Source organism: Leptonotus elevatus, chromosome 11, assembly GCF_054856555.1.
Source record: "Leptonotus elevatus isolate MCC_2025b chromosome 11, RoL_Lele_1.0, whole genome shotgun sequence".
NCBI classification, from domain to species: domain Eukaryota; kingdom Metazoa; phylum Chordata; class Actinopteri; order Syngnathiformes; family Syngnathidae; genus Leptonotus; species Leptonotus elevatus.
In genome coordinates, this window is record NC_141249.1 from 4,624,947 (window position 1) to 4,637,700 (window position 12,754).

General features: G+C 38.9%; 1 protein-coding gene across 5 annotated transcripts in view; it reads left to right on the top strand.

Annotated features, from left to right (window-relative positions):
• Positions 1 to 3,211: 3,211 nt before the first annotated feature.
• The window catches only part of lrp8 (low density lipoprotein receptor-related protein 8, apolipoprotein e receptor), a 182,301-nt gene continuing 172,758 nt past the window's right edge, over positions 3,212 to 12,754 (top strand). For all 5 annotated transcript variants that reach the window (XM_086088462.1, XM_086088466.1, XM_086088463.1 and 2 more), the window contains exons 1-2: positions 3,212 to 3,417; positions 4,058 to 4,183. In XM_086088462.1, coding sequence (XP_085944588.1) covers positions 3,351 to 3,417; positions 4,058 to 4,183 — 193 coding nt within the window. In that variant the 5' untranslated portion in view covers positions 3,212 to 3,350. The remainder of the gene's footprint in view (positions 3,418 to 4,057; positions 4,184 to 12,754) is intronic.

The window sequence follows — 12,754 nt, forward strand, 5'->3', positions numbered from 1 at the left end:
TTTTTGCAAATATTTATGTCACACAAATGCCTCACTCCATAAAGACATATATACTACTACTATTACTATTACTACTACTACTACTACTACTGCTACTATTACTCCTAATAACAATAATAATAATAATAATAATAATAATAATAATAATAATAACAATAATAATAATAATAATAATAAGTCATTAAATTTTGAGTGGTGATGTATGTTCTACCATTATTTTTACTACAGCAATATAAAATAAATACTTTATATATGGTGATTTGTGGCACATATGTCATCTACAGGTAATTTCTAGTTTGTAGACAGTCCTAACCAGTCTCTCCAGGATTTCATAGGCATTTGTTATGATTGTTGCAGGCTAACATAATCAATAATATATAAAATAAATTGCCAATGCTATGACTTACCAAACACTGGTATCTTGTTCTTTATCGCTGTTGTGGTGCTTGTTATTTTGATTAATGTCACTCATGTCAAAATTGTCAAACCCGAATCACTTTCAGGCGAGGGACGTGGACTCTTGCTAAAATGCTAAGCCTTAAGGAAGGAAGACACGTCCAGAAGGAAGACTACGTCTGTCACGTCGTGACACGCTTTCCGCGGCACCTCCAAAATTAAAGTCACTATACATTTCAGCTGTCAAGATACTTCTATTGTGACGAGGCCCGACAACAACAGTGCCTCTAACTGTGCGCAAATTACATTTTCAGAGCAACATTTCCACAAAAAAGCAACTCGACTACACAACGTCTTTTAGCATACTTCGAGCTTTGATACTAATAAATGAATTGTAATGCAATGCATTTTACATACTATAACGATAACGGCATTTCAAATATGGAGAGGATAATTAGTTAGATTAGTCCGTTTATTAAAAATAAAACTGAGTTACCTAATGCTAGTTAGTTTAAGGCCGTTATTCCCAACACTAATATCAACCAACCAACCGACATCCAGTGATTACCACAGAATAAGGAATGAGCAGTCAAGCAGGCAAACCTCTGCAATTTCCGTGGTGGCCAGATTGTTTTGTTGAGAGAAGATTTGCTTCCATGTTCATTTTCAGTTCATATTGCGATATATTTTGACAAATAAACATGCAATGAATGATGGATCATTAAAAAAAAAAGACAAAAAGTGGTACGGAAATTACTGCAGCGTCATCAATTGTCCAAGTTTGCTCTACTACGATTAATGAACGAATGGGAACATATGTCAAAATGCATGGCTTTCCAAATCCAGAAAAAAGAGAGAGAGCGTAACTTTGTGGTTAAGTTTTAATTTCTTTCCTTTGTGTTTTAGTTTCTTTCTTTTGCGATTCGAAGATGTGAATTTATTTAGGCATTAACGATGTCTTCTTCCAGTGCTTCAACTTCTTAAATGGACTTTTGCACTATTCTTGTTAATATTGTTTAGTATCACAAACTATATAAATTGTTGCCCATTCGGCATCCATTGCAGTCTGATCATCCTGGAAGGGGGATTATCACATCTGCGGTCCCTTCTCAAGGTTTCTCATTTTTCCCCTGATGTTTTTTTTGTTTGTTTTTCCCCTGCCCTCTTGTGGTTCGATCAGGGGATGTCGTTGATATTTGTCAACTGTGGGCATGTGAAGCCATTTGATACTATTGTGTGATTAAGGGCTATATAAATAAACTTGACTTGAATTGAAGGTATGGAATCTGCTGATTGCCATCAACACCAATTCAAAGGTTTCATCTTGATGAGATCCAAAATAATGTTTGTTTTTATATCTCTGAAAGTGTCGTAAGGTCACTCGTTAAGGGAATGGGAAAGTATCAACTTTGTGAATTATGTGCTGTTTCCTTGTCCACCCCTGGACTTCCTGATGACTATTTGTTTGTGCGTACTAGTTCAAAGAAAACTGCTTGACGCACGTCTGTCGAAACCCAAGGGAAGTTGTACGAGGCTTACTTTCAGTATGTACTCCTCCAGTCCATGCCAGAGCTACATTGATTATGTCCTTTTATTATACTCATAATATAATGTCGATATACCAATCCTTGTTCAAAAAATGCGCTCACGAAAATGTTGTCGATAGATTTCTCCAACTGTACCCAATATTCATTATGTCATATAATGTTCAATGACCGTCCGAGAATTGGTAAAAAGAGTGCAGAGTTGAACATGTCCAAAAAGCAGAGTTGTTGAATTTGAAGAGCACCACAGCCATACGTATTGACGAACACGAAGAATTTATCATAACAATGAAGTTAAAAAAGTTAAAAATTAAACTTATTTTATTTTCATTATAAATTCTTAATTTTCTACTTCTGTAACTATTACACCTTGAAAATGACTATTGGCTAGTCAAAACGTTGACAAGACAAGCCTGTATGGTGCTGTTGTATATCTGTACAGTTCGGTATTGCGGTATACTGTACAGTTTGTACATATTCTTTGTATTAAAAAAAAGTAAATAAAGGCCTAAAATGTGAAAAGTATGTTGATTTCTCAGCAACTGCTGCAATTTCTACATGAAATTTGGTTCTGATTTTACTGTGTTCGCTACACCGAATAAGCTGAGCTCTGCTTTGCGATGCTCATTCATGGATTATATGTACATAAAAGTCCATGTGCTCACTCAACAAATAATTAAGATGGAGGATGTGCGGTGGGTGGAGTTGCACGCTTTTTACAGTGGCTACCTATTGTGATGAAGAAAGCTGTGAATCAGATGTTACGCCATAGACTCAATAGATCAAACCGTTTTCCAAAATAATTCGCAAAGCAAAGGTACATGTTCGGTGACTGTCCAATTTGTCATATTTTAATCAAGATACACGGGACTTAACCCCCACGAATGTTTCTTTCACCAATTTGGAAATGTTCACTGTGTTGTAACTTGTTCACTTACAAATACTGCAAGATGAATTTGACTAAAAAGGTAGCATACTTCGAGCAGGTAACAGAGCGAGACGCGCCATTCAAAGTTAGTAACTGTTGGGAATCGGGATGCGTCGCTCTCATCGTGACTCAGCAGTGCCAGGAGGTACGACCTCCCAAGCTGTTTTTTAGACCAACTGCCAATTACCACACACTACCCTCAGCTATAGCTATCCCGCCCATAAACGTCACCGATCCAAACGGAGGCAGAGCGAGAGAGAGAGAGAGCGAGAGAGAGAGCGAGAGAGAGAGAGAGAGAGAGAGAGAGAGAGAGAGAGAGAGAGAGAGAGAGAGAGAGAGAGAGAGAGAGAGGAGGGAGCCGAGCGGGTCACACAGATTTACGTAGGCTGAGGAACATAGAGCAAGCTTTAACACCAGACAAAACGACATTCGGGGGTCACTCGGCGGGGTTTCTATTGCATGAACAACCGGAGGACCTAAAGATGTGGAAAGAAGTCGGAAAGCTGGTGCTGTTTCATTTGCTGCTTATGGAGCTCCAATGCGCGAAAGGTAAGACGCTGTGCCTCATTGGGAGCGAGTGGCACCTCGCATCGCAAGAATACCAGGACGTGTGATTATCATGTTTTGGAAAACACTTGCCAGTACATGCAAATGAAACAGAACCACAATAGTGACAGGAGGTGACAATGTGCTGGGGGGGCAGATGTAGCCTACACTAGCGAGTGGGCACAGATCGCACGTGTTATACATGCAGCGTGTGTGTGGAGGATGTGTGTCATTATGGGCTGCAATCTGTTTTGTCTTTTTGCACAGGAACACAATTTGTGGTAGTAAGATCTGCCAAGTATTCCAAAATATGTGCTGCAAAATTAGTCCACTGACACAACTGAACAAAACAAAAAAGACAAATCAGTCAGAAATATTAATGCAGTTAAATAAAACGTCTGTAATATAGAAGATGACAGTGGTGTAAACCAAACGGAAACTAAAACTTTAGACCGCACTGCATGCAAGGTATTTAAATCGGAATGAAACTACACAGTTTACAGTCCTAGTAAATATAGTGTTGTGAAAACATATTTCCATTAAATTGAACCACTGCTAATTAATATTATAAAATTACACTTTGAATTTTCATTATCACAGTGCTGAAATGAAAGGTTGCTGACTCCCTGTTTTATTAAAACAGGAATTCATTCGGAATCGCAGTGTGAAGCTGGGCAGTTTAAGTGCAACAATGGAAGGTGCATCCCAACCCTTTGGGGATGTGATGATGATGATGACTGCTCGGACAACAGCGACGAGGAGAACTGTCGTAAGTAGCCTAGTGCATAGCTACAAAAATACATCCATGCTGTTGTTTGCTGTGTATGTTACCATCATTCATTATTGTCTGGACCTGGCCTTCCAAACAATTTCATATGACGCTCCACCATACTTCCTACAATGAATTTCTAGCATGAAGCACTTTGCTCTGGGATATCAAGTGGTACCTTGCAGATGTTAAATAAGTTATGCTGAAAATAAGCTACTTTTCTTGCTGGGCCCCTTTGGAATCTCATGCAGCCATTAATGTGCAGGACTTGCAAAACCTAAGACAAAAGGTCATATGGCCTCAGGAATTTGCTTAATTCTTATAATGTTTTCTCCTGTGCAAATTTGGGTTTTGCCCCTGTTAGGTCACACCAGGACAACTACGTATTACTACTTTTATCTTGCAGCTGCTATGCAGGACTGTTTGTAATTTTCACCTGAAATAGGATTAAGAATGTAAATCAAGTAGTATATGCCATTACATAGCCTGGTGAGTAATTCAGTTTCATGCAAATATTTCTGCTTTAGATTTGGTTATAGTAGAACTGGCTGTTTTTTGTTTCAAGGTTGCTTTTGCTTTAGTGTGTTGCCTGACAATAATACAGAAAACCTTATTGTCATCGATCAATCAAATGTCCTCAAGAAAAAGTGGGAAACAGACCAAAGCACATTATTTCCCCTCGTACTGCTTCTGAATGCCTTTAGCAAATTGCATGAACAACCAGACGAGTAATTATCGCTTATACATGTGTCATGGCTCTAATTGCTTGAATGGTTATATTAGTGGCCAATTGATTCATCACTTGTCTTGTGCACCGTTCTCTCACTCTGCATACCCACAATCCTTGCTGGCTTTGAATGTTGTAGGACTTTCAGAAATGATTGCTGTGACATTTTCACTCACACGATGATTGGGATTATTCAGCGTCTTGTGGGCAATAGCTGAAAGGAATCGTTGTTAGATTTATAATGAGTCGGATAGGAGTGATTACATTGGTAGAAAGAGTTACTCAAAACTGAAATATACTGTAAAAAAATAGGGAGTAATATTTACTTTAAAAAATAGTCAAGTTTTTTTTTACTAGGAAAAATTTGAGTACATTTTACTAGTTTATTTAAAAAAAAGAAGCTATGTAAACGTTGAAGATCGAACTCATGACCTTCAGCTTGGTAGACACACATGCTACCACTTGAGCCATGCCACTCTTTCTGTTTACCACTACACTGCATTGCTGTTGTGTCCAAAATGAGACCAAAACTGCTCATGGAGGTACGAGGATTCCAAGCTGAAAGTCATGAGTTTGTTCCTCGATGCACAGTTTTTTTTTATATATATATATATTTTTTTATAAACTAGTAAAATGTACTCAAAACTCTCCTTGGAAAATGTTGTTACAATTTCTGAGAAAAAAAAAACTTTACTATTTTTTTTTCTTTACAGTGTACTTACATTTTAACAATTTGCTGCATGTGGTTATATTTTGCTTTTGTGCTCCTCTTTCACTTTCTCTGTCTTCTGGTCTGGATTTACATTTTACCTATGCACCGACTAGCTGTGTTGTATAATTCATTTTTATATATTTATACTATACTTGCTCCCACTTGACAGAAACTATGCTCTCTTTAGTGCCCTTGGGACTAAACACCTCATTCCTTGAGTATTGTAACACCCACCATATTTGAATTTCCTGTGGGCAATAATGCTGTGCCAAATTGCCAAGAGAGACTATGCACAGAATGAGCATCAGCTGATAGGTTGGTCAAGGATAAATCCAGTAGCATGAGCCTGGTTGCCAGAGCGATGCTTAGTGGCTGGCGCTATGCCAGCTCTTCCAACAGATGCCACCACTGTGCACCCTCCCTGCAAACTAATATCACTGGCAAAGCTCAGTGAAAAGGAGGAGGATCTGGGAAATGATTGAATAAGTTTAGATCAGAAGGAACAGGATGATGTCAAACAGAGCTCATGTGAATAAAAAGTCATTTTGGAGAATGGTCCTGGTGGCAAATTGAAAAGAGAACTATGTTTGAAAATGAAAATGTACAATACAATGCCTCCCAGTGCTCTTACTGGGTGATCATGATGTACATTTGGGACATACCGGCTCAATTTGAGTTGCCTGGATGTCCCTTTACAATATTGTAATGCTTCCTTTTTGTTGTTGTGGGTTTACTTTCGTGTGGGATCTAACAATTCTGAACTGGGCTTCATTGAACATAAACATGTAATTCAACTTGTTAAACACGTTTCAGATAAATATATGAGGTAGCACCACTTATTTGGTAAATCAGATAAAGTAAGAATGGTTAAAAAGTAACACTACATTTCAGTGCTTTAACACAATACACCTTAGACATTAACATGGATTCAAATGGGGCATCTAACTTTGTTAAAGGCAAAAATGTTTGACTCTACTCTGGGACTGGATCTAATTAGATTTTGCAGGTGTACCTAATGACATGACCAGTCAGTGCAGATACAGTATGTACTGTATGTTACAGTAGTACTGTAGCAACTGCCCCCCTCCAACTGCAGCATCTGAGAAGTCTCGCACAGATACTTGCTGAAGTCTGGGATGTCTTTTGTGCTTTCGATCATGCTCTCCTCTTTCTCCTCCAGCTCCATTCTCAACATGCCTCTTGGTAGATTCCACTCTTGTTGCCCAGGGAGACGGCAAAGTGCTGTTGATGGTAGTGGGGCTTTTTGAGTATGTGTGTGCTTTCTTTGTTGTGAATGCAGCACTGCTCAACATTTGTGAACACATGGCAAGTCTCCTCCTCTGTATAGCTATGTATGACCTATATTTGAAATGGGGAATACAGAAAAAAGAGGCCTTATCATTTTGACAGCAGATTTAAGTGGATTTAAACATGCCTAATCCTACATGCCACAGTAAAAATCATCTATCTGAACCTGGTGTTAGCTTTCATTTTCACTTGCTTCCTACATAACTGTGAGAAACTGTTGAACATCAATCATTCCTGATCACAAGTAATTTAATAATAATGCAATATTGGATATAATTTTAAGAGAGTAATAGAAACAAAAATCAAATACAGAATTCGTTTATTTTTATTTTTATAAAAACTCATTTACCTCAATGTAGTGCACTTTGCCAGCAATAAGAATGGACATTGGTATCGGTACTTGGCCGTCCTTAACTAGCAATTTATTTGTTCATTCGATGCGTAACCCTAATGAAAAACAAACTATGTATTGTTCATACCAACTCTTTACTTCTGTACTTTTGTATAGTTTGAAATAAATGTGGTTAAAATGTTGTCATACATATATATTAGGGGTGTTCATGTCTCCAATAGAAGTTGATTTGATATGTATCTCGATGTGGGGTGTGATTCAAGGACGGTTCAATTTTAAAGTGAAACCATTTTATTCGGTTAGATTCAGAAGAGACTCTGAAGAGAAAATAACACATTTCACTTAATATTGAATGACAAATTGCATTTCATTTTTAGACAATCAACATTTTTTTTATTTTTTAGTACTCTCTACTTTTTTTACTCTCGCTTAGCAGCTAGCTGCTAGCCACTGGCCGCTAATGCTGGCAACAGGTGCCACACTATACAATGTCACTATAATTAGATGTTTTTTAATGTCCTTAATTAGGATGATTATGGCAACACTTTGTGATGACAATAAACAGAGCTGGGCACTTCCATTAATCGGCAATTCCTGTCTTTGACAATGCCCACTTTGTGGCAATTGCACAATGACACAAAGCATCCAATAAATACATGGTCTGAGCCCCGACTGAAGCACGTTTACGTCCATTGGGGTGAGTACATACCATCCCTCTCATTCCGTGTATTTTTGTGAGCCTTCGTGTCATAAAGCATATGCCAAATATGCAGAAACGCGCCAAAAGGATGCGACGCAGCGGAAGGTTTCCGCAAGCCTTCTTTTTTTTTACAGACCCCGCATGCAAATTTTTATGAAGCTGAAGAAATTATACGAGCCAGACAGGAAGTCGAGCGTCGGCATCAAGGTAGATCCGGTATATTTCAAAATAAAACCGTTTACAAACTAATTTTTTGGGGGAGGGAAACTAGCTAACTACATAGTATGACATGAGTTGGACATTTAAGACAAAAAACAAGCCCAGATTAAATTAAAAGAGCCCAGAATAAATTAAACATGACACTATTTAAACACAAAACGTACTTACCCATGGTAGAAGAGCCATGGTAGAAGTCCCAGAAATAATGTCCAAAAAGCATATTGATGTGACAACAGGCAAGTGTGGCTATTGTTTACCAATAGGACTGTATATACACGGTTGTTATTGCATGAACTCAACTCTCCAGCATGAACCCCCATGATCTTGTGGTCTGGCGGGTGCAGATTTCCGGACACGGACAGCTCACGCAACGCGCGCGGCGTGAATAAGCGAAGTGCGCATTACATTTGTGCATGCGTGAAAATCAAGTAAAAAAAAAAAAACTTGCTACCAAACAAAGCCATCATTTGAATAGCGGCGAATGGAGTGCTGAAAGTGTTTGTGTAACTGCACACCTTAAAGCTTGCAAGCATTGTTTAAGTGACAAAACAACAGGTGCACTGGGTGCCATTTTTAACTGTCCTAATGGAGTTTATAGGCCAAAAAAACACTGTTGCAAAGCTCGAAAAGACGTAAGTGTACACTTGTAAACGTCCGTTCACTCTTCCCAATTCCTAGACAGAAAAGAAAGATCCAAACAGACGTAAAAAAAGAGGCTAAAATGGAAAATTTCTTGAACACATTTATTTAGTCAATATCCTGAAACCGAGGGCGCAGACGTAAGCATCACGAAGCTTGCTAGCGGACGTACGTGTAACAAAACTAATGGAGTGACGGTCATTTAAGAACCTGCTTCTAGCCCCAATTGAGCCCTTCGTGAAGAAAGATCTTTCCCATTTTTTGATCGCATCCCTATATATAGTATAACATGTTTTAGTCCATGTCCCCCCCAGTTCCAAAATCCCATCTGCGCCATTGCCCACAATCCCACAATGCACTGCGCGGTCCGAGATGCGCACTTCGCTTATTGCAGTCAGTGCGGATGCCGTCCATTCCGCAGTCAGTGTGAATTGGGCGTAACTGCCACCAGTCAAGAAGAGGAGTCAAGTCAGCCACCACGCCACTACGTGCTGCCAAAAACATAACAACAACTTCAAAAATAAAAGCATGTACTGACTGTCCTCTTCATAATATGTACACTTGCTCATTGTGTTGTGTGTCTCTTCTACTGTTTAAAAATGGCGTCTCCGTGCAATAGTGGGAACAGCCATATGTATTATAAAAAAAAAAAAAATCAAGTCTGTTTTGTTGCAGAAAAGTAGTATGCAAGATGAACAGGATGAATAGTGTGTAGCCACCATACATGTACGCTGATTAGTGGTTATGTCAATGTGTGCAACTGCATGACAATGAGCCTGGGCAGGTCAAAGGGGGGCAGCGTCATACACTAGCTTCCCATGGAGGGGACATCACAACACATTTCATGCTGCCGCTCTACATGTAAGTGTGCAAGATAGGGGGGTCAGTGTCATGCTGACACACATGCACACACAGAAACAATTCTCTGTAACACAGCTGAGGTCAGACTTAAAAGTGTGAGGTCAAGAGATCAAAGTGAACAGTGGCGGTGTCTAAATTAATTACATAGAAGGACACATACTTAAAAGAAAAAGCAGGGAGTGTTAGCACTAAATTAGATAAAATGAAACTAAAATGTTAAACACGGATACTCAAATGAGAGCACTCATGTTTGCTGATATTGTGGGTACGCACCCATGTTTTTGAATCTGTGTGAACTATAAAGTGTTTGCAGCTGCAGTGTACTGTATCTAGAAAGTGAATGAATAGCAACAGTGACACTGTGTTGTAACTTGTAGCCATTCAAGTAACAGATATTTGAACAACGGTGCAACACACTGGCATATATTTCTTATTTTCCACAGATTTGTTTTTTTAATGTTGCAGCCTACCATTTTCATATATATCACTGAGTCTATTCTAGTTGCCAAGACATATATGCCGGAAAGAGCTGCACAATTCATTAATCAGGATGCAAAACTATAAAATTCTTTAAATTGTATGATTTCACTTTATGTTTTATTAAAAGCAATACTAGATGTATATTTTTTAAATTAATATTTAATCATGATTTCACTGTATGTTTTTATTAAAAGCAATACTAGATGTATAATTTTCTTTAAAAAACATGTTATTTTTTCTTGTCTTTTAGGAGGTGAAAACTGATTAATTATGAGCATGGTCATGGAATGAATTAAACTCATACAGTATGTCAAGGCACCTCTGTGTATATATTTATATATATATATATATATATACACACAGTTAAGCTCTAGCTGGTTGTATCATGATATTCCAGTATTCTACATGATAAAACAGTATTTTGCATTTCCATAATGACTAAATTATTTTTAAATTTTTATTCAAAATGTCATAATATTGAATACAGTCATTTGTTTGCCGCTTGCCGCAATCATTTTGTCAGATGAAAAGCCCACAACGTGTGAGAGTGTCACCTTTGTCAAACCTAGTATCACACACTATCAAAACAGTATTCAGTGTGCTGAATAGGTGTTGGGTGCAGTAGTGCAAAGCAACAGTGGGGTAATTTTAGCTGAGGTCAGTGCTGGCCTAGGGCAATTCTGTCTCACTCGGTGTATTGGCTGCTCTCTTGCTCATTTTAGACCCAATTTGTAGCTTTTGCCCCTATCATTGCATCTGTTACACATCTCTGTCCTGCCTTGGTGCTGTGGATATATGCGGTGCAGCAAGCCTATGACCTTCGCGTGTGTGTCTGTGTGTGCTAATGTAATGTTGTAATATGTTCAAATGCAATTTGATGGTTTCTGATTTGGTGTTTAGATGTTGCATTGACACATCAAGACTGTTGTTTGAGAGTCTTTAAAAAAACATTTCATATTATTTATTGATGTATTTCCCTAAAAGGCGTTCGGGAATAATCATGCAGCCATTAATTGCAAGGACGTTTGATTATACCTATAAAATACGAATATATCATGTCAGCGCTTATCGAAAGCAAGTCGCATACAAGTAAAGCAAATAGTATGAGCGAGAGAACTACGTTCATTCTTGTGGGGAGTATCGCGAGCATTGGTTTTTGTGTAAACATTTTGTTGTACTTGAGGCTTTTTCCCTCTGACACAGTTTGCTTGTGTTCTTCGGATTACCTTGTATTCTTAAAGGCTGTTTTATACTGTGAAATTTTAGATTTTGGAAAGTTGTGCATTTGAGGGCAAAATCTGTCATTGTAGCACAAAAACAGTGGGTGAACATCTCCCAGTGAGGCAGGAATAAAGATGAAAGATGTAATGTTCATGCGGCCAAAGATGGGCTGTGAAAGATATCAAGATAGGTGACAAATCATCTTGCCTGTGTCTGCCTTTTGCTGATGCCATCGTCACTCTCAGCAAAACAAGCAGTAGGAACCTCTGGTTGGTCACAGCCGCCGTCATTAGGGTCAAACAAAATGGAGCTGGAGAAACAGAGACATAACATTTTCATGTTGGTCAAGAAGGTGAGCACTTGTCTTTTCTAGCCCTCCTTATGTTTCTTTTCAGCAAGTGCTTATTTTTCACAAGCTGAGGGGGGTGCACACTGGTTAATTCACCTATCATAGCATGATACAATATTCGTTTAATAAATTAATGACCTACCCTTGTCACACATTGTATCTTTGTAAATCTGGAGAAAGCTTACGACAGGGTGCCCAGAGAGGAACTGTGGTTTTGTATGAGGAAGTCTGCAGTAGCAGAGAAGTATGTTCAGGACATGTATGAGGACTGTAAGACAGTGGTGAGGTGTGCTGTAAGTGTGACGGAGGAGTTCAAAGTGGAGGTGGGACTACATCAGGGATCAGCTCTGAGCCCCTTCTTGTTTACTATGGTAATAACAGGATGACATATGAGGTTAGACAGGAATCTCCATGGACTATAATGTTTGCTGATGACATTGTGATCTGTAGTGAGAGCAGGGAACGGGTGGAGGAGAAGCTAAAGGCGTGGAGGTTTGTCCTGGAAAAGAGGGGGAATGAAGTTTTGTCGTAGCAAGACTGAGTATCTGTGTGTGAATGGGAGCGACTCAAGTGGAAGAGTGAGGTTAGAGGGAGAAGAGACCAAGAAGGTGGAGTATTTAGGGTCAACAGTCCAGAGCAATGGAGAGTGTGGAAAAGAAGTGCTGAAGCCTGTGCAGGCAGGCTTTAGGTGTATGGATTTAGTTAAAGAGGACATGAAGGTAGTTGGTGTGAGAGCAGAGGAGGAGAGTACAGGGTTAGATGGAGGCAACTGATTCGCTGTGGCAACTCCTGAATGGAAAAGCCGAAAGGAAAAGAAGACCCTTGTCATACATGTGAGGCATATATTAAAGAGGATCACAACTTTAAACAGAATTCTTGCCTTGCTCAAATCAGCCAATTTTACAGGGCAGCTGTGCCTCATGTAAGTGAGCCAGTCTTTGTCCTTCCTCACATATTCTGAGGCCATGGCAAGTACCCATTTTGTTACCATGACAACTAAGGG